At 41.1% G+C, this 21,515-nt stretch overlaps 3 protein-coding genes across 6 annotated transcripts; all 3 read right to left on the reverse strand.

Moving 5' to 3' along the window:
- Positions 1–1,800: 1,800 nt before the first annotated feature.
- On the reverse strand, positions 1,801–6,012 carry LOC124192599 (sodium-independent sulfate anion transporter-like). The gene is made up of 13 exons (XM_046586023.1): positions 5,502–6,012; positions 5,307–5,396; positions 4,358–4,724; positions 4,076–4,271; positions 3,757–3,977; positions 3,519–3,690; positions 3,210–3,437; positions 2,966–3,127; positions 2,744–2,884; positions 2,523–2,668; positions 2,291–2,458; positions 2,047–2,212; positions 1,801–1,973 (listed from the first exon to the last, which is right to left on the reverse strand). Exons 2-13 carry the CDS (start codon positions 5,381–5,383, stop codon positions 1,930–1,932), a joined length of 2,088 nt encoding a protein of 695 aa, XP_046441979.1. The 5' UTR covers positions 5,384–5,396; positions 5,502–6,012; the 3' UTR covers positions 1,801–1,929.
- A 346-nt stretch (positions 6,013–6,358) lies between these two features.
- Positions 6,359–10,567, reverse strand: LOC124192517 (sodium-independent sulfate anion transporter-like). The gene is made up of 12 exons (XM_046585903.1): positions 10,277–10,567; positions 9,027–9,433; positions 8,751–8,946; positions 8,407–8,627; positions 8,149–8,320; positions 7,855–8,076; positions 7,609–7,770; positions 7,400–7,540; positions 7,186–7,331; positions 6,933–7,103; positions 6,710–6,869; positions 6,359–6,632 (listed from the first exon to the last, which is right to left on the reverse strand). The coding sequence occupies exons 1-12, from the start codon at positions 10,392–10,394 to the stop codon at positions 6,625–6,627; spliced, it is 2,124 nt and encodes a 707-aa protein (XP_046441859.1). The 5' UTR covers positions 10,395–10,567; the 3' UTR covers positions 6,359–6,624.
- Positions 10,568–11,601: 1,034 nt separating this feature from the next.
- LOC124188955 (sodium-independent sulfate anion transporter-like) lies at positions 11,602–18,405 on the reverse strand. 4 transcript variants are annotated; one of them, XM_046581926.1, is made up of 13 exons: positions 17,951–18,109; positions 17,510–17,810; positions 17,171–17,366; positions 16,684–16,904; positions 16,405–16,582; positions 14,812–14,994; positions 14,445–14,606; positions 14,179–14,319; positions 13,819–14,006; positions 13,533–13,595; positions 13,073–13,255; positions 11,883–12,023; positions 11,602–11,811 (listed from the first exon to the last, which is right to left on the reverse strand). In XM_046581926.1, exons 1-13 carry the CDS (start codon positions 18,037–18,039, stop codon positions 11,800–11,802), a joined length of 2,058 nt encoding a protein of 685 aa, XP_046437882.1. In that variant the 5' UTR covers positions 18,040–18,109; the 3' UTR covers positions 11,602–11,799. The 4 variants fall into 4 exon arrangements, 2 of the variants coding, with proteins under 2 accessions (XP_046437882.1, XP_046437956.1); XM_046582000.1 differs by lacking the exon at positions 13,533–13,595 and having other exon boundaries at positions 11,602–12,023; positions 17,951–18,405; XR_006872614.1 differs by lacking the exons at positions 11,602–11,811; positions 11,883–12,023 and having other exon boundaries at positions 13,533–13,755.
- Between the last annotated feature and the right edge of the window lie 3,110 nt (positions 18,406–21,515).

The following is a 21,515-nucleotide window of genomic DNA, read 5'->3' on the forward strand; positions in this document are numbered from 1 at the left end:
TTATAAGACCTTGGCCTTCTTCTGAGATTTCTTCCCCAATCTTCTTTTTTTTTCATTTCCAGGTACGCACCCTAGATAAAATCTCGTTTTTCTTTTTTTCGTTTTCAATCTCCAAGCCTAGCACGTGTCAGTTAAAATATGAGAGCGACTTGAGGTGACATTCCGTCCTTGCATGTATCTCTAATTAAAACCATAATTGAGAATTATACGCACATTTTTTGTTAAACAAACATATGCAAACCAAAACCCAAAACACCACGTTACGTAAAATTTCCAAAAATAATCAAAAGGCTTACCCAAATGGAAATCCCCTCCCCCCTTCCCCAACTGTAACCTTGGCCTTTAAGTTGTTGAACCTCTGATGGTGAAGCAGCCACCTGAATGCTTAACATATAAAACGACGAATATATTGATGAGACAAAATAGACAACGCAAAATCTTGAATAAAAAAGGTAGAAGGGATTTTCCCAGAATTTCCCGATCCCCTAAACCGTACCAGGAATGCATATTGGGCTTGTCGCTTGTTGAAAAAACATAAAAAAATATAAAAAAAACTTGCAAAACTAAAAAATCACACCATATGTTGAAAAAAAAAATCTAAATCTAATAGGATAAACTTTAAAAACAATTATTTCAGATCATTTATTACAAAAAAAAGAGAGACTGTAAATATTAAGATTCACATTTTAAAAAATATTTCAGATAATCTATTACAAAAAAGAGAGACTCGTGTTTTAACGCTGTTCGCCAATGTTTTGTGATGATTATGTTGTTCCTGGGAAGTAAAGGATTTATGCCGATAGTTTGTTTTAGGATCGTTAAAGATCAAAGCATCTATTTCCTTCAGAATCTACAATAAATTGAAGTAATGAAAATACATGGAAAATACGGAATAAAATACATTAGAATTTACGGAAATAACTTCTCGACGCTGCACAACGACAGAGTCCTGAAGCTGACATAAGAACTGCTTTCCAATAAGCTTGGTATTATGCGCTCTTTAAAAAAATGGGTGCCAACGACATATGGTGTTTCCCGTTTTAATGAGCTAGGTTCACTTTTTTTTCCAATTTTATATCCGTTACAAAGTATAACGCTATCCAATAAGCTATAGTTGTCAAAACTATTTTAATCAACCATTTTCACCATAAATTTCTATAAAATTGCTGGCGTGTTGATCTTCTTATAAGTTTTTAAATCTTAAAATGATTGCCTTAAGTAAAGAAATTTTATAGCTGCTACATAATACGGTTTATCAGAGGCTAAGTGCTACCAGTAAAAAAAAAATCCTATCACTTAGGGATGAAACATTTGCTGGGGTCTTTCGCCTTCAAAAACTTTTTAGAGCGGAGTTCCCAACCCAGAAGCATCGAACGTAACAACAAAAAGGTGAAGTATAGAAACTATAGATCTTTTACATTTCAAAGCTACTTTTTCACGAAATTTTATAGGGTAACGGCAACGAAAGCAAAGTATACACGAAGTATGGGCGTTTTTTGTTTTTGTTTTGTTTTGTTTTGAAAGTGCCTTTGTCTAATTTGTCATAAACTTATTTATATGGAACTAAGACATGAAATCCGCCTAACGCCCTAACTCTTTTCTTTTTCCTAGAAAGGCGGAAACATGTTGAAATAAAAAAATGTCTAAAACCATTTTGAATAGTGATTACGTTTTATGTAATTGACCCCGAAATTGTTTTTGCATTTATTTAGTTTTGGGTGATTACCTTGTTGTGTGGCAACATGTTTTCATTATGCGTTTTTATGTAAATTGATTTCCAGACCGGAAATAAATGATGAATTTAGAAATAAAGATCAGCTTTATTAAGTTATAAACAGGTTATAAAAGAAAAAATAAAAGATCTATATTTTAATATCACTAAGCGCTGTCATAAAAAGATTTAAAAAGTTTAATAGGATTTAATCGGATTTAATCAAGGGTTGTGAATACGGAACTTACTTCTCCTTGTTCAACTGTTATAAAAAAGAAGAAGAAAATAAAGTCATTATCGTAAAGAGGAAAGGAAATTTTTAAATAATAATTCACCAATAGAAAAAGTGTGGCGTTCCGCGGCAGCACTTCCGTCAGATCCAGAAATGGAAATATTTGTTGGTAATACAGATAGCAACGACTTCTTTAAATTGCTGTTAACGTTGATGAACCGATATTTCACCTCCTTCTTATCCCAAGACGTCAACATCGATTTTAGCATCTGATAATGACACATAATTTTGAGTCAACGTCACTAGTCACCGAGAATGTTGATCGATTTATAAAAATTGTAATTTACTTTGAGTGAAGTGTAGTCAACTTGCTTCACCCGACTCATATCCAGAATTATAATTCTATTGATTGTTTTATCCAAAGACGCTTTGCCTAATGTGTTGCGGAACCGTTCCACCGATGGGAAATAGAGATTACGATCCGCTTGCAAAACGATACACTCCTCGTCGGCTTCCTGTTGACAATTTTAAACTTCAGCAGTTCTAATACACCGTGAAATCTTGGCCTTATCCGCTTACCTTGTAGCGAAGAAATGTAGACTTGGGTCTGCTGGCCTCAAACACAACTAGCAGCAGATGCACTTGAGCGCCAATGAGGATTCCGTATTCCATATTGATTAACAAGCAACAACAGTAGGTGGCAGCGAACGGAATTAGTTCAATTCCTTAATTTTAGAAGATAAAAAGTTCAGAAAACAGTTGAGGTATTCAATACAAGCATTTGCGCTTATAAGTTATACTTCTTCCCCTCCACATTGGAAGGATTTCGTGGTATTCTATCATAGGGTAGACAGCAGTTATTATGACAGCTGCGAGGACAGTTTTCGGGATGAAATAAAAGGTTGGCATTAAGAAAGCGAGAGCCAAAAGTACCGTACATCCTAAGTAGGTATATGGGTTAAAAGTTTCCTTATTAAACTTTGAGTGAAAAAAAAAATCTGTAATCACGGCCTAGTACTCACCATTAAAAAAACTTGCCAACTGAGTTTTGCCACCAGATGCTGATAAGACGGAACTTCTTGCGAACGAAGCTGTGAGAGGAATGCAACCAAAGAACGAACAGAATATCGAGCCGGCTCCCAAGGCTATCATTTCCTGTGTTGAATCGGTTTTGGCCCCATTGCCTGTGCAATAAGCAACGTGTCACAAGAATTCCGATGGTAATAAAAGATATAGTAGCTGTAAATGGCAACCAAGTATTCATACTAAAAGCTTTGGCGATAGCAATTTGCTCAAGAATGGCAATAACAGGAACAAGAGCCAGGCCTGCTCCAAGATCCTTTAGAATTACATCGAAGGTTACTGTGATGTACTTTGGCTCTTGAGCAGTTTCTGTCCAATTAAAAGATTCGTTGTGTTTAATTAGAGATTCCACTGGTCGAGCAAAACTGAAGGGAGGAAGTTGAAAGACTGGGATGCCGGACTTAATTTCTCCTGTTGAAACAAATCGTGTGCAAGGGATAAATAGACACGCGGTTATGTCAAAAGAAGATGCATTCATTGATAAAAATTTACCTGTCAAATCAAAAGGTCGGTAGTTGTTCAGATCTAAAACAAATGTCAATAGACATCCAAAAGCGAGCGCTAAGGCATTGCAGCAAGTGGAGACGAACCAGAGGAACTTTTCGACTCGAGGGAGATGAAGGCAGCAAGTGTTTTTGAACCACGTTTTCATCAGAGTCAAATTCTGACAGCAGTTGACTGTTAATATTAATTTCTTCTGTTTTGCCTTATGGGGAACGCATGCTAATACCTTTAAAAGAAGCAGTAGGACGATAAAGGCAAGACCAAGTCCAGCGTCCCAAAGGCGAATTGCTTGCCAGTTGGTAAAAATACCGGAAATAACCGTTAGAAAAGCCGAACCTCGAAATTTCAAGCCGAGGAGAATTTTGATTTGCGAAAATATAACAGTCGTGGCGGCTGCTGAGCAGAAACCAAAAATGACTGGACCTGATATAAAGTCCATGACGAAACCTTGATAAATGAATAGATTAAATAATCACGTTTATGTCTGACGCAATGTCTCAATTTCAGTTCTAAGATCTTATTAATTAATATTTTTCTTTGAATACCTAAATTCAGAAGGCCAGCGAGCAATTCCACACAGCCGGCTAAGAATGAGAGGACGATGGCATAAGCGGGTCCTCCTTTTTGCACGTACTCGTAAGCCATAAGAGCCATCACTGCAGCGGGGCCGACGGTAACTTGACTCACTGAACCCAACAGGGCATAGATGAAAGGCCCTGCGAAAGCCGTGTACATACCGTACTATGTAATTCAAATCATGTAAATTAGTGATCAATAAAATTCTGGGAATAAAAAAAAGTTGAATCCATTTTATTATTCATACGGACCTCAACAGGAACTCCAGCGACAGCTCCGTAGGCGATTCCTTGTGGAATGGCCGTGAGCGCTACAGTTACTCCGGCCATACAATCACAAAAGGCTGAGTTGAGGCTATAGGTTTGTATCCAATTGGTAATCGGAAATCGACGAATTAACTGCTTCGTCGTGCAAGTACGACGGAATCGATTTTTTATCCGTTCAAGAACTTTTCCACCCGATAATTTGCCAGTCTTTCCCGTCTCATTTTTTTCAACAGCCTTGGATTCCGATAAACAGCAATCAATCACAGGATGGTCGTCAGAAGTAGTGGATTCCGTATTGAAAGCCGTTTCCCCAACTCGAACCTTCACGGGCATATTACTTGTGCTAGGTACTGCAATACAAATGAGAATGAAAGGACCACAATCCTTGTTATCCGCCTTTTTTTTTCGTGGAATTATTAGGGTGAAATGAGAACCTAGTTATTATTCGAACTTGTATACAAATATTTCAAGGCTTCGAAATCATTTGAATATGTTTTTGGCTTGAAATATTAAACCTTTTGTTGCGGTTAATATTTGTCGCTTGTAAAAGGAATGTGGGTGTAGTCTGTTTCTATTTTCGTTTGAACAAGCTTCCACTTAAAAAAAACACTGCAGGCCATTGTTCGAACATGGCAGTTGTCTGACTTTCTGACATTATTCACGCTCAGTCCGGTCAGTCCCGCTCTGTGACGTCACCGACGTACGAACAATTTAACTCGAGAATGCTCGCTAGATGTCTCGAATTGAATGTAAGCCCTGATTTCTTTCTTGTTGGAAAGCAAACGGTGTTCTACCCATGACAATAAAGTTTTGTTTTTCTTGTGGGGTAGATATCTTGTACTATAGTTTAACATTTACAATAGTACCACCAGATGATAAAATATTTTAATAATAGAAAACATAATTTGCAAACAATCTACCTGCTGCATCCTTGGCCGCATCTTCTTTCTCGGTTGTCCCATTTTCCGGATCAACGCTAAAAGCAGAGTTTGAGAATGAGGAGGATGGCATTGCTTCATGGACCCTGGTAAAACAACCAATCAATTCAAAAACTAAACATTGTCAAACCCGTTCTTGTCCTAAATAGAATTGAAAACTGGTTCCATGTATAAGAATTTCACAAACTTACTGGGAATCTTGTGCCTGCCAATGTTCTTGATGACCCTTATGAAGAATGAACTAAGGATAGCCTTACAGAAATAGAGTCGCTATCTTGACTTTTTTTTCCCTTGGAGGCGTGCACCATTCTCCTTCCTCTTCTTGGCTTACTCTTTGTTCGAGCCTTAGTTCAATGTACGACTTGCAAGTGGCACCAAACGCTTGAGGTGTTGCTTGGTTGGTGTATTGGCTTTCTTCACTTCCTATCTACCCTGGTTTTGTCATATAAAACCAAATACACGGAAGCAGCCTTTGGTTTTTCACGCCATTCATTTTTCATGGACTGCTGAGCGTGCTATTGACTCTCTTTCAAGTGTTTTCACAGCCTATTGCGCTTGAATAAGGCCATCCAATGATAGGCGACAGAGTAAGTCTTTCGGTGATTGTGGAATTCACGGCGAATCACGCCACCGGGTCCCAAGGTCATTCCCGAGCACATTCTCCGTCCGACTGTCCCGGCAATCGCTGAAACACCGGCAATAGACCTTTGCCCGCAACTACACTGCGTAGACTGCGCGTATTACCGAACGGCCTTCGGTCCCTCCGAACTTGTCTTCTTACAGATCTCGGCTCTCCTTCCGGGAAATGGGAAAACGCCAAGTCATTCTGTATACAAACATTACAAGGGAGACCAGGGGCTAGCTGCCTTTAGATCTTCAGGGCATTCAGGGAGAGTCGGCGTGAGGAATACCGCATTATAAACAAAAATAACCAAAAGTGTTGCAATGAACTCGCCGATTCTTTCTTGCTTCCTCAGGGTATCAGTCCGTTGGCTGTTTGTTTTTGTTTGATATAACGAAACATATAGCACACAAATTCAGCAGATACTTTCCAACGAAAGAGAGAATATCTCCGTGTATTGAATGACATATTCGTTCAGTAAATTAAAATGGAAAACCAACTCCTATCGTACACATAAAATTGAGCAGAGCACTGGGCAATATTTACAGACAAAACAAGACCAAGGCTTACTCTATTGCGATTCAAGTTCATTCATTATCGGCAGACGGCAAAAAATAATTAATAACATAAACCTTTGATTAATTCCATTTGATTCGTCTCGCTTGACCTCCGTTCCACTTCACCTATTATTCCTAAGGAACTGTAACAGTGTAGGAAAACAAAGACGCAATCAGAAAAACCTCTTAATAACATTATGAGGTCAATGATATATCTTACTAAAGGAAATTGTGGTATCCGTGGACGGAAGAGCTGGACGGGACATCGGCACCCCTTTAGGCAAAATCGAACTCAAAACACTTTTGAGATGATCACTAACGTTAGTGAAACAATATTTCTCCTCTTTCTTGTCCCAAGAAGATAATATCGATTGAAGCATCTAGTCAAAGAAATACAAGTTTTTTACTCTGGTTTGCGCACGTATCCATCGTTAGTCTATTACCTTGAGCGTGGTATGATCGACTTGGTTAACCCGACCCATGTCAAGAACAATAACGCGGTTTTTGGCTTCGACGTCAATCGACACTTTTGTCAGTGCGTTGCGGAATCGCTCCACTGACGGGAAATAGAGATTGCGATCCGCTTGCAAAACAACACGTTCTTCATCGGCCTCCTGTTGATTGCATTTTTATTAGTTGTGGTATTTACTTTTGATAAAAACTGCGTCTTAAAATTGTTATCAGTAGCTCGGTTACCTTGTAGCGAGTTAAGGTGGATTTGGAGCGACTGCCTTCATAGGCAAGCAAGAGCAAGTGCATTTGAGCGCCGATGAGGATACCATATTCCATATTAATCAGCAGACAGCATATAAAGGTTGCGAAAAATGGAAGCAGCTCAATCCCTTCAGTCAAAAAAGAAAAATTCAAAAGATAAGAGATTGGGAAATATTTGAGGAATTGAAGGTCTTACGTCGCCCTCTCCACATTGAAGGTATCTCGTGGTATTCAATCATGGGGTATACGGCCGTTATGAGCACGGCTCCAAGAATCGATTTGGGAATGAAAAAAAAAGTTGGCATCAAAAAAGCCAAAGCAAAAAGTATCACGCAACCTAAAATGGAATTAAATCATTTTAGTGTGATGCAATCGCATTCAATGTTTTAAAAAAAATCGCAATACCGTTAAATAAACTTGCAAATTGAGTTTTCCCGCCGGATGCAGATAAGACGGAGCTGCGGGAAAAGGAGGCTGTGAGCGGTATGCAACCGAAGAAAGAACAAAAAATCGACCCTGCGCCGACTGCAATCATTTCCTGGGTAGAATCAGTTTTTTTCCCGTTGCCTATTAAAATTTCGCAATGCATCAAGGACATTTGTAAATTGCAACACTCAATCACAAAAAAAAAAAAAAAAAAATATGTCTTACTAAATGCTTTGGCGATGGCAACTTGTTCTAGAATGGCAATGACGGGGACCAAAATCATCCCAGGTCCCATGTCTTTCAAGATTTCAGGAAATGTTATGACTTCGTAGGAGGTTTGATTGTAGGAATCGCTGTCGGTCCAGTTGGATGGCGTGAATTCTTCTTTGGGTCGCTGTATAGTGAACGGCGGAATTTGGAAATTTGGAATGCCGCACTTGATTTCGCCTGTTATTTTGAAATGAAATATCGTCAACCATCCGTGGAAAATTGTTATGTTCAAATAAAGACACTACTCACCTAGCAACTGGAAAGGGCGTTGCTCATAGATCTCGAAAATATATGCGATGAGGCAGCCTAGAATGACCGCCAAAGCGTTGCGACATGTCGAAATAAACCACACGGCTTTTTCTACGCAAGGATGATGAAGACAGCAGCTACTGTTGAACCGTTTCTTGATGAGCGGCAGGTTCTGCACAATAAACAATAGTGCAAAATTGATTGATTAAACTCTGAAAACTGTCCATCACCATATTTGAAATAAATCTCGCTTATTACCTTGAGCAAAAGTAGAAAAGCAATAAACGCAAATCCTAAGGCAGCGTCCCACACACGAATAGCTCTCCAGTGCTGGAATATTCCAGGGAGGACTTTGGTGAAAGTTGAACCCCGGAATGTTAAACCAAGAATGGTCTTAAATTGAGAAAGTATAACGGTGACAGCGGCAGCTGTGCAAAATCCAGATATGACGGGCGCGGATATAAAATCCATGATAAATCCTGTTTTTTTTTTTTTTTTTAAACAGTAAGTGACTGAAATGAGAACACCAGTACTACTCGAAAGAGGCCACTGTTCCGTCAATACGTGAACCATGCGCCGCATCAATATTATTAGATGTATACCTAAATTAAGAAGTCCGGCCAACAATTCTATGCATCCGGAGACGAAAGAAAGAATGACAGCGTACTCTGCACCACCGAGCTGAACGTATTGGTGCGTCATGAGAGCCATCACAGCCGTGGCACCCATAGTAATTTGACTCACGGAGCCTAGCAAAGCGTAGATAAACGGCCCTGCAAATGCTGTGTATAATCCATACTATTGTTGTCGACACACAAATGTTATAATCTAAGATTAGTAGCCAAACTTGTGTATGCAATTTTGTTATGTACACGTACCTCAACAGGAACTCCAGCGACAGCTCCGTAGGCGATCCCTTGCGGAATAGCTGTGAGGGCCACAGTGAAGCCGGCCATGCAATCGTGAAAGAGTGATTGCAGCGTGTATTTGGGTAACCACTCGATCATGGGTAGACGACGCTTGAGCAGTTTGGTGGTGCATGTTTTTCGGATGTGCCTCTTGGCCCGAGCCACCATCTTCTTAGGCATGGAACTGTCCTTGTCCGTCTGGTCTTCAGCCGATCCACCGCCCTCCGACCAGGATACACTCATCTCGGACGGTGTGGAGCTGGTGGGACTCGGGTTCATCTGGAACGAAGTCTCCCCATTTTTCTTGTCGTTGAAAGACAACGACAGCTGGAGAGTCGAATCGCCGATTTTAGTGTGCATAGTGGGAAGTATGCCTCCTGAGGAAATTTAATCCGGGGAATGAATGCTTTTTGTTTGAGGAAAATGACAGATTTAAAGCCAAAACAATATCGCGCACAATAAAAACACTTGTGATTTAGATTTATAGACATCAAGTTTGTCAAAAGAACATGTCGGTCACGTAGCTATCTGAATGGAAGAAAGAGCGCCCTAGTTAACAGACTAAAGAACGGTACTTCCCGGAGCGAACGACGTTCACAACTGACGCCATTCTCCAGCTTTCAGGTACCTTAAGAACGGTGGAATAATTGTCGAATACGGAAGTATAGTCAAGGTGGTCAAAAACGTTGTGAATCAGCCGACCGCAAATTGTTAACACTTGAATAGCCTATGAAATTATGATTTCACTTTATTGCCACAAACCAAGGCTGATCAATCGAATCAAACTATATAAAATCAAAATAGAACTAGAAATCGGTGCAAGCCCTTCGGAACTCTCTCTATGTGTGAGGGAAAATATTGAAATCCCGTGCAAAAAACCAGTTCGTTTGCCGGAGTTTCATGCTTAGGGCATTTGCAACTTGAGAGAAACAAACAAACGACATCAAAGAAGTTTGACCAGTCGGGTAAACCTGTTTGGATCATCAGCGGTCATCTCAATCTGGCTAAAACGCCATCTACTGGAAACGTGAATGAATCTAGATGCCTTCGGTAATGATACAGACATCGTTTATGGCAGAGATACGTAGTCATCATCATGCAAGAAATGGGTGGGGTGGGGCTGTGGTGGGTGGGCTGCTGGGTCATGGAACGACCTTAGAATCAAAATTCTGTCTGCCCGTTGGGCTGAAATTTGGATTGCAACAGTCAAATCAGCTCACCTTGATTCGTCGCGCCAGCAGGTACTGACGACGAGGCCATCAACACTTCGGTTTCTCCGTATAAAGCGCTCTCCTTCCCGCAATCGAATCCTCCCATTGTTGTGAATATTCCGGGCATTTCTTTCTTAAAATTAAACTTTGGGGATTTTCGCAATCAATGGAGTTCGGTTATTAAAACAAATTGGAAAATAAGGCAATGTCTGAAATTGAATTGAAATACAAATAGCTGAAATACTTAATAAGCGGCCTACACGCCATTTACTCAAAACGTTTACTACCGACTGAGAACAAAATGGACATGAATCGTTTAGTTATAAAAAAAAATCCTTAATAGTCGTCATTATCGGGTTTTTACCACCAAGATAATTTGCGATATCTTCTCGCCACAAAAAAATCTGATTTTAACTGGATCTAATCTAGAAATAGTCGGTTTTCCCCAATCATTAGGTGAAATCCAAAGTCTGTTTATCATCATGACGCTCTCCAATTTACAGACTGTATTTTATTGGCCCATCGATTGTATTTTTATATTTGAAAGGTGACATACTGCACGAACTTTGATTATTTACGATAAATCGCCGACTGGTGTCTGGACCGGTCGAAGGTTACACAACTTTTGTTCAGACTCAGTTCATTTACTATCTCGGCCTAGTGAATAATCTTTGATAGCAGATCACGTAAATATATTTCAGAGCAAATGTTTTTAAAAATATTGAGCGAGATGTCGAATTCTCCGACTCCGTTGGGCCACGCCTGACCTTCAAATCCATTGTAGCCCTGTAGCGGATAGGAAAACGCTTGAAACCCGTCCAGGATGTTCTTTCATCAGCGTCTGTTACTGCTGCATCATTGCGCTATACATCTATAACATATAAGGTAGATGATTACAGATCCTATTGAGTATTTAATCTGTGAAAGTCCTTGAAGCATTGAATTGAATCATGACACAAGGTGTCATTGATAATATCACCAATTAATCTCAGCGGTAAGATAAAACAATAACAACGACGGATTTATCGTTCCATCTATTGCTAGAGATGGACAATAAATTTCAGTTTCATCAGATTTGCTAGCCGCGAGCTTCTCTTGTTAACTATTCTAACTAGTTTTGTTGTTAGACTACTTTTATTTCATTTTTACTTTTACTAAGCTGCTGGTGTGCTCCTTTGCTAGTATAGTTAAATATTGACAACCTTGAGCTTGAACTAGCTGCGAGCTATGGACACAAGTTTTTAAAACAAATAAATTTAACTTGTGCAGATGAAAAGCAACGTCCCACCAATGAGAAAGAATAGGGTCCACAAATGATGCGCCAAAAATCAACATTTACCGTCAAATTTTCATTGTATTGTACATGTCAACTTCAGTTTAATATAAAGAACAAAGAAACCATCATCTTTCAATTCAGATCGTATAAAATACGTAACATAATCTATTGCAGGAACTTGCACTTCAGAGGGGGGGGGGAGAAAACAACGCACCGTCAGCACACGACAAATTGAGCGCTTGAAATCGACTTTGATTTAGAAGCAACTCTGTAAGTAGCACAGTTAGTGCACACATTATAAAATAGATCAAATTTTCTTAAAAAACACTATACGGTTACGTTATGACGGGTTATTTGAATAAAGGCCGAAACGGGAATGTCCATAGCCGTTGTAAGGTGTTGTTGAATGACGTCGTTGGCTTTGTCGAATATAAGTGTGTGCTCTCTCTTCTGAAGATCCGCGTAGATGCATTTAAGTACCTGGGGTAGTTCAGAAAGAAAAGGTGGCAACTGAATTAGCAACATTTTTTGGTTGTCGTCTCCGTAACGAATAACCAAGCGCAAAACAAATAAGCTATATTACGCAACACGACTTTCATTGGTCGGGTCAAAATAAAGTGTTCGGGTCATTCATTCAACATAAACTGGTTTGACGAGTTGCTCAATGCACGCTATCACTACTTTTGTTCTTAGTTAGATCGTTACCACTATTAGAGATATGCTAAGTATTCAGTTGTGACAATAGAAAGCAAAGCAAACCAGCATCAGGCACGTTAAGTTGAGCAACTTATTATTAAAGCGGATAAAAAGCGAGTTTTCTATTTAGTTTCTACTAGGAGCAGAAAGCCGAGCGAGAGCTAGCCCAAGCAACCAAGCGGAATGCAAACAATAGAGCTGTTATAAAGTGAAGGTTATAAAATATCTGATAAAGGACATTAGAATGTTTTGACGCGGCATTATTCGTAATAGATCACATATTGTTTATCCGTCTGTATGTGGTGACCCAAGTGCGACAGAGTCTGGACCGCAATAATCTAGACATAAATTCACTACAATGCAACTGGATTACTTAATGTGATAAAAATCCGTCCTTCTACACGTACACGCCGGGATAATTTCCGACACGAGTATGGGCAAGGTATGCAGTTGAGAGAGGCCATAAATTAGTTCTCTCTTGCTGCTACAAAAACACGTTACCCAGAATGGCTGGAGAGTTTGTGACGTCTTTTGAGATCAACCGATAACTGGATTTGTTTTTTTACTCACTGAACACATTTGGGAATCATCACCATCATACATATTCAATCGACGCGTGGTAGTAAGAGTTGAACTAGGTACGAATTGGTACGTACAGCTTCCAAATGAATCTCGTTCACCTTGAAGGTCTGGCGCGGACGATCATCGCATTATTATATTTTTTTTTTTTTTTGCTCGTTTGGTATAAAGGGTGTGGCCAGCGAACAGGTGACGATCAAACAGATAATAGGCTCGTCGGCACGAATGGGAAGAGAAACCAGACAAAAACTTACTTTGAGCGAAGTGTAGTCCATTTCGAGGACACGCTCCAAGTCGGCGATGATGATGAGTTTCTCGCATCCCTCGTCGTGGATAACCTCGTTGATGCGACTCCGGAACGTCTCGATGCCGGGGAAATGTAGACTTCGGTCACAGATTAATCTTATCCTTTTGGCTTCTATGGCAGAAGTGTTGACCTACATATTTGAGCAATAAAAATGGAGAAAGGATGTTAGCAATTTGATTTGTGAAAGCGACGTACGTATATCAACCGACCCCAAAACTTGCATACCCAGTGTTATTTCAAATAAATAGAAAAATGTCTCATTTATGGCAACCAAAAGTCAGTGTTAATATAAACTACACTACTAATGTAGGGATAGGTCGACTTGGAATTTCGTCTGCATTTTCATGGAACATACGTACGTAGTTCGGCTCGTAGCTATAATGGCTATTATATAAAAAATGGCGTACCAATTCACGGACAGATTTTCGTTGTTGGACCGGGATCGGCCTCGTCGCATGACCAAGCACCAACTGATACGAAAAGGGGATATCTATCACGTCATCATGCATTTTTGCCACCTTGAAACTACCCCTATTTATCACTCTAGTCTGTTGCGTTTTTCAACAACTGGATCGCGCTCCACCCGCCTTTTGCGCGTTTTCACTTGACAAACCCGAGGCTGGCGCTGGCCTTTCTCTAAATTAATGGAGTCTTTTTTTCTTTTAAAGATGAAAGATCTCAGAGTGAACTCACCATAGTCGATTCCGGCGTCGATGTTTTGATGACGTTTATGGCCTGAATTTCTCCGACAGAGATTTTTGGCTTATTTCCCAAGTGCAATAGGAGCAAAAGGTGAAAGCCAGCCCCCAGTATTATGCCAAACTCCATGTTCACGAAGAGGCAACTGAGGAAAGTAATCACCAAGGGAAGCAACTCGATTCCTACATAAACAGAAAATCGCCATTAGCGTTATTGTTCCAAAGGAGAACGGAGAAAGCTTTTCCAAACATTTGATTCAGCCCACTGGATGGTGCTCATTCAAAATCGTCTGACCCCATACAAAAACTCATAAAACAATAAAACAAAATTAAATTCGTTCGGCTCGAATAGTACTTCTCGATTTCCACATGGGCTTGATTTCTTCGTATTCTACCAGAAACATAACGGATGAGATGACAACGGCGGCCAGCACAGCTTTGGGTAGATAATAGAATGCTGGCATGAGAAGGCCAAGGGCCAATAGGATCACACCGCCTAATAGCAAATGTCAAAATGAGAAAGGCTTTCTTTCGTCGGAGTAATAAAAACGCCCGATTCAAATTGCGTAAAATGATCGGTGAGGGAATGAATGAATGATGGATAAGGTGGTGAAGACTCACTCGAAAAGACGTTGACCATAGGGGTTCGTACACCACTCGACGATTGAACAGCCGAGCGTCCGAAGCTGGCGGATATTGGCATGGCTCCAACAAAGGAGCCGGCAATGTTACCGATTCCAAGAGTGATAATCTCTTGAGTGGCATCGGTACTTTTGCCGTGAGCTTGGGTCAATGACATTGTGCATCAGAGATGTTTCGGTCAGCCAGTCGGCCCAGCAGTCAATGAGAGATAAAACGAGAAGAAGAATGGATAATATGTTAGCATGAACTCGTTAATTCCATACATTTGGTAATAAACGTTGATTGGGGAAAAGTGGACAATTAAGTCAGATAATTAAAAAAAGGCCGCATCGTATACGGAACCTACAATAAGTTTTGGCGATGGCCACTTGCTCCAGGATGGAGACTAACGGGAACAGGGCAATGCCCATGGCTCCTATTTCGGCACAAATGTCTGAAAAATTCAAAACTTGAATTTCGTCGTCATCCACTTGACGCTCAATTTGAAATGGCGGTAACTTGAATGTCGGCAGTCCTGGCTCAATATCACCTGTCAAATAAAATAATTGCATCAACTTGTAGATTTTTTTAGTTTTACATGATAAACCCTAATGGATTTTTGACTGACGGTTTTATAATACGTCGCCTCGTACAAGGTAAAACATTTGAGCGTTGCTCTATCACGAATGTAATAAATATAAATATCGCCTTTATTCGCTTGATCGTTTCCGTCTCAAATCAAAATGTGTACCCGCACACGAAAGAAAAACCCAGGTTTTTTTTTGCTTCCCCTTTATCACGTAGACACCTATTCCCCGCGACGTGTTTAACCTTCCCTCACGCAATGCGATAGTTAATAATCTTACCTTCAAAAAATGTGGACACATACAAATCAACGTTATTTTTTTGCTTTTCAAGAAAAAAAAATAGTGAGTTCCAAGAGAAATAATAGGCAATCCCCTTCTTGTCGGTCAGATTCTTTCAATTCAGCTATTTCCCTAATTCGTTGTGGTGCAGCAGTTTCTGTGTCCTTCAGTCTCGATTGACTGATGACGTAGTAGAAATACCGCAGGTGCCAAGCATCAATGCCCCGAAAAGAATTTGTTGCCTATTGACTTTCAAGAAATCAGGAATTCAAAAATCAGTGAGAGTTCACAGCGAGGTAGTCGTCACAGAGTATCCTTCGAGATTTCTCTCAAATGATTGATAGACGACGATTCCTGTTTTGGGTTGGTACGGTGACGAAATCTACTCTGCCGTTCGTTTCGGTCGGGCCAGTCTGTCGTGTCGAATCGTTTGGGACAACGGTACAACCGAAAAACGTGATGGCGAATCAAAAAATCTGCCATCACTCGCCCAGTTGTTTTTTCTTTCTCCGGTTGAAAACCGTGAGCTGTAGACGTCACGACCCGACTTGGAAATGTATGCATAGACTACTACTGGTGATATGAAAAGAGCGTTTAGAAATCGTTAGGACCGGATTAGCCAAGGCCGGATCAACGCATATCATAGCCCGAAGGTTAACCATGACTATAAAGCGACGTAACAAAGGATGAAGGAGAGGAACGCCCATAAGATAGCCCAAAAGATAGCGAGTCCCACCAGGCCGCCCCAGTCACCACAGAAAACAGAAATAAACACGACGACTGCAATGCGAACGCTTTTCATCTACTACTCCGCGCATACAACCATAGTTAGTTGATTCCAGCGAAACCAGTTTCGATTGAAAAGGTTAGACAAAAAGAAGATCGGACAAATAACAAAAAAACAAATGAGTGACAGACTAAAAATAAAAAGAGCAACTGAGCTGAACAAAGAACTAAAGTAAAAGGAGGGGGGCTGCAAACTTGCAACAATGCAGCTCTCTCCAGGTTTTTTTTTTGGTGCACACAAAGTATAAAAAGGAAAAAAAGAAAAAGAAAAATGAAAATAAGAAAAAACGGCGTTTTTCTCGGTATACCTGACAAGGTCAATTGATTCAATCCATTTATTTCCAACAGGTACGCTGCCAGACAGCTGAATATTAGAACAGAAGCGTTGCGGCTGGATGAAAGGAACCACAACACCCGGGAAATCCAGCGATTTTGTAAACAAGACTGTCCCTTGAAGACCTCGAGATTCATCATACAGTTGAGCTTCTTTAAAAGTCCATTGAAAATAGGAAATTGTAGGGGGAGAAAAAATGAGGTAATCCTTATGTTCTAAAATTAGAATTCCGTGAACGTGTGTGAGAACTTACTCGCATTATGAGCAAAATGAAGATTGTTAGGAATCCTAACCCGGCATCATAATAGTTGATGTCGGACAGATTTTCAAACACTCCTCTCCACACGCCGAGGAAATTCGATCCTTGGAACTTGAGTCCCAAGAGCCCTTTCATTTGCGTAGCGATGGCGGTCAGTGCGGCCGCCGAGCAAAATCCCGAAATAACAGGTGCCGATATTAGATCGACGATAAAACCTGTAGAATGAATTAGATCAGTAACAGCGGGTATCAGGGCACAATCACGTAATCGACGAGAAATTTTAACTTTTCGTTTCGTTGGAAATGGAGCAGCCAAGGTAACAAAAAAAAACAAAAACCGAAAGTTGAAACAAGGGAGGATTTGTGCGGGACAGGAGTCGGGTGAAAGGGTTGTCGGACAAGCGAAAAACAAAACAAAACAAACAACAACAAACGCTTGAAGTAGGACATGCATTGGGACACGTTATATAGCGAAATCTTACCTAAATTCAATAATCCAATAATTAACTGGATAACGCCAGTGAGAAAGGCTAGGATGACGGCGTAGGCGACTCCGCCCTCGCTGACGTAAGAATTGATCATCAAGGCGAGAACACTGTTTGGACCGACAGATATTTCTCTGACGGTTCCAAAGAAAATGTACATCAACGGGCCCATAAAAGCCGAATAGAGGCCGATCTAATATTGGTATCGATACACATCCAAATGTTCTTGATGTAAAAAATTGTTCACTGCAGACGCAACAACAAATAACGCGGAACAAGAAAAAAACAAACCAGGAAGAAAAAAAGCAAAGTAATAACGTGCGGGGGGACACTCACCTGTGCCGGAAGGCCAGCCACCGCTGCGTAGCCGATGGTTTGCGGGATGGCCGTCAAGGAGACGGCCATGCCAGCGTTGGCGTCAGACAGGAGCTTGGAGAAATCATATTTAGTGATCCAGGATAAGAAAGGCAACCGGCGATAAAGCAAATCTCGCGTACACGTTTTCCGCCATCGCTTGCACACTCGACGCCTCTTTTTATGGATTTCATCAACAAAATGACGATCTGATATCCAGGTGCTCATCGTGCTCCGGCTGACGATGGATAATTCGGAACCTGCTCCGTACATTTTGGCTTCCCTATTCGTGGATGAAGAAATTCCGTATTGAGAAAGGAGATAACAAAAACTAGCGATACGATCGTGGTGGTTGGATGAATAAAGGAACTTGTGTGTGTGTGATGGAACTGTGAGAGGATTTTTTGGTGTTTTCAAACGTACATCCTGCTGTGGGGAGATGGTTCGGTCCGAATGGCAGAAGGGTCCTCCGGGTTGAAGGGTCCTCCTGGCCTTATGCACCACTGTGACATGTTGAGAAACTGATCGCACGAGCTACAGATCAACGTCTTTTATAAGTTTCCAACTCTGCTAGGAGCAGCACCAGCGATATGGGCAGCTGGTTCCGAGAGGACAACTTGCTCCTTTCTTCGTCATAAGATAGGGCCACTCCCTATGGCTTGCAACAGCCAACAAGAAACCTACACACACAGCAGCAGATCAAGGGGGGGACCGCAAGAAAACAAACAAAAAACAAAATAACGACAGCTAAAACGTCTATGCTGCAGCGGGGTGTACCTCTGTAGAGGCTACAATAGCGAGAACTGCTACAGTTCCAACAGGATGTGGAGGTAAAGAGAGAGGGAAGGGTCTCTGTGCAAAGCCCGAAAACCAGTCACAACTCAACAAGCTGCTGCTCTCCTAAGACGTTGCGCGCTGTTCAATTTCACTGTGCGCTTTTTTAAAATTTGCATTCGGGTATTCCGCTGAGCACTTTTTATTTTGTTTTCTCTCTTTCGAGGGAGAATTTATTTATTCCTTTTTTGCCAGATATAGATCAGTCTCTCAACCAACCCCATTCTCTCCCCGCCCAGACTCCCTCCGCCCTCTCACTCCCGCTCTCTCATTCCTCTCTTAGATATGCATGTACGAGCAAAAGCTCAACGGCGATTCGATCGTCAGCAGCAGCAGCAGCAGCCAGTATGCTCGCAACTTGCCACAAGTATAAGCAGCTATACTGGTTTTTCACGATCACGTCCTTGGCAGTTCCAAGTTGACCAGATATGGCCAGAAAAATCCCTTTGTTTCGAGAAAAACTTCAAAAAAAAATAAACAAAACAAACTCAAATACCAAAAAGAATTGCGGATAATCAAAGCTTTGAATATTACCCAACCGGTTTTTGAACATATGCAAGTGCAACGTAGGAGCTGTAGTTTACACATACACATTTTGATCGAGTATGCGCCGCGCGGTCCGTGTACTCATTTCTGGAAAAGTGTGGGCGTCTGATGGTGTCGTTTTTTTTTCTTCCAACGAAATCTTGAAGTGCTCAACAGCATCTCAATAACCCCTCATTTCTCATTTTCAATGCCAGAGGATGGAGCTAGATCGCTTCAATGTTTTGCATTGCATCCATTTTCGTTCTGCTGGGTTTTCATGGCAGACTCGTATAGCTTATGGCTATTGTATAGCTTGTGGCGTAAGAGAACTATATCGTTTCGGCATGTTCGTCAGTCTACTACGTTCACTTTAGCTCTCGACGAGGTCGCCGAGCGAGGATTAGATCACGCGATTGCCATTCTTCTTTAGCTAGAGTATAGTGCGGCTGTTTAGCTGCCGGCCTGCCGCATCGCAACGCCCCGTCAAACAATGCAAGTCGACAAGCATTTCCACTGAAGGCTGAATACCGCAACAAAGTTTCTTTTTCTCACAGTGAGAGATGTAGAGGAAATGCATTTGCCAGCAAAGTGCAAATAATTGTTTTTCTGCGATGACCCTTTGCTGAGACTCCTCAACTCGACCCCTACCTCGCGATCCTTATCCCGGTCGTGGAAACTCTTCCAGTTCTTCTCTGCTCGTATTATATGACTTGATGTCGTTGTCGAGATTGATGTTAGATAGCAAATCATATGGCAGCTACATGAATCGACTATTTGAGCAGACTAGATGCGTATATACACTGTTTACTGCCCGCTGAGTTTTCAGTACAGATGGATCTGCTCCTGCAGAGTATAGACGCATATAAATACTATTGCTTCTCCCAGACGCAGCAATTTTCTCATCTTCCTCGCTCTTTTGTGTCCAGCAGTCTTTCCTACGGGGGTTTTCGCATGAAATTCGGTTCTTTTCATCTTCTATCGTTGTATTTTTTTAATTTCTTTTCTCAGTGGGTTTCCCGCATCTAACAATCGAGCTATTGGGTATATACGAGTTATCGCCAAAATAATGTCCAACGAAAGTACCTATATATACTGATGTTGTTTAACGAGGGGAGAAGTAATTTCGTGGCCCAATCAACAACTTTCCTCAAAACCTCCCATATAATTATTGGATTCTCGCTACGTTGTATAGCCGCCGCCGCTGCTGCTGTGCATTCTTCTTCCTCCTTCTCTTTCCCCTTCGAGTGCAATTGTTCAGCAAGCGCAGCGGGCGGCTCGCTGATGGTGAACGTCCACCACCAAAGTCTCGAGCGGCATTCTCTTGGCCCTCATCGTGGTGGTACCTATTCTCTTTCTTTCTCAGACGTATTATACAGAGAGAAAGAGATGCGGATTAGAAACTGTAGCGGAGAAAACGAAATCGTCTTTTCCGCATTTACACGTAGCCTATAAAAGAATAGAGAAGCACATTTACTATCTAAAGATAGCTGTATATAGGTATAGGACTATAGGTGTATAACAATAGGATAACTCTACGTAAAGGAATAATACAGAGCGACCTCAATTTCGCTTTGCGAGTTCTCAGCGAAAGCCGTGAAAAACTCATGACGTAGTCAGCGCATATTTAATCAAAAGCTCTACATTCGTTAACAAACTGCGCATATACAATATCTGCTGTAGAGTCTGTATAGGCATATACAGCGAGTCATTCTCCGAAACATTCCATTTACAAACAATAAGTGAATGGAATTCGCAACTATAGCCTATATTCACGTAAAACTGTAGAAAAAGAAAACGGCATTTGATGTTTTATAGAGTGCGCGCTGGAATTCAATCACACACGATTCAACCAGGATAGCGACGATGAATTGCATTTATTATGCTAACACGTTATTCTCAGATTGCAAGCTGATGATGAACAGCAAAGCGGATCTGATCGAGTGGCGTTGATTGTGTCACGATCAACGGCCAGGACATTTGAAAAAAATAATAATAAAAACCACGCGAGGCATTGAGCCGCCGCCACCGCCACCGCCTCCGTTGCGCACTTTCTCAAAAAACCGTTTTGTTGCAGCGTCATCATTGCGTGTTGTTGTTTCGTTTTGCCCATGTATGTAGTTGTAGAATACCGTCATGTATATAAGATAATGAATTTAAGCGGTCGGCCGGGAGAATCTAATCGGGGGCATGATTGCGATTTCGTTTGTCCGTCGTGACATGGGAGTGTTATTCAGAAACAAAGGCGTCTATATATGCAACCCGGTTCCCGTTTTGTTGCATGTCGAGCCGATTCCGTTGGAGAAGAAAAAAAGTAGAAAGAAAGAAAGAAAGATTTGAAAGGACACGACATACAATGGTATTTCAGAATACTCGTCAGAACGGTTTGTTATAATTAAAGGACATTTGCTTGTTTGTTTCTTTTTTACAAACGTTTTCAGGCGCTTTCTTTTGTTCGTTATTGTTCTGCTGATGCCGCCCGCACGTTATTATATTAAATACAAGTTCTTACGTGTGCCGCTCGGTACACTCTCTCTCTCTCTTGATACGTGCATTTATATTTTGAAGGTATGCCTGAACGATCATTTTGATAGAGTTTGGTCCGCTTTTTTTGTCTCGGCTATATACGTAT

This window comes from Daphnia pulex, chromosome 1, assembly GCF_021134715.1.
Source record: "Daphnia pulex isolate KAP4 chromosome 1, ASM2113471v1".
Taxonomy (NCBI): Eukaryota; Metazoa; Arthropoda; class Branchiopoda; order Diplostraca; family Daphniidae; genus Daphnia; species Daphnia pulex.

Bases quoted from the DNA above. Each gene is read 5' to 3' on its own strand.
- LOC124192599 (XM_046586023.1), bottom strand. From the start codon at position 5,383: ATGCCATCCTCCTCATTCTCAAACTCTGCTTTTAGCGTTGATCCGGAA. The intron at 4,725-5,306 runs CAAGGATGCAGC...CATTTGTATTGC, and splicing joins ACCGAGAAAGAAGATGCGGC to AGTACCTAGCACAAGTAATA. The intron at 3,978-4,075 runs GTATTCAAAGAA...TCATTTATCAAG, and splicing joins CGCTGGCCTTCTGAATTTAG to GTTTCGTCATGGACTTTATA.
- LOC124192517 (XM_046585903.1), bottom strand. From the start codon at position 10,394: ATGCCCGGAATATTCACAACAATGGGAGGATTCGATTGCGGGAAGGAG. The intron at 8,628-8,750 runs GTATACATCTAA...AAAAAAAAACAG, and splicing joins GGCCGGACTTCTTAATTTAG to GATTTATCATGGATTTTATA. The intron at 7,771-7,854 runs GTAAGACATATT...AAATTTTAATAG, and splicing joins TGCCATCGCCAAAGCATTTA to GCAACGGGAAAAAAACTGAT.
- LOC124188955 (XM_046581926.1), bottom strand. From the start codon at position 18,039: ATGTCACAGTGGTGCATAAGGCCAGGAGGACCCTTCAACCCGGAGGAC. The intron at 17,367-17,509 runs GTGAGTGTCCCC...TACCAATATTAG, and splicing joins TGGCTGGCCTTCCGGCACAG to ATCGGCCTCTATTCGGCTTT. The intron at 14,607-14,811 runs GTAGGTTCCGTA...CATTGACCCAAG, and splicing joins GGCCATCGCCAAAACTTATT to CTCACGGCAAAAGTACCGAT.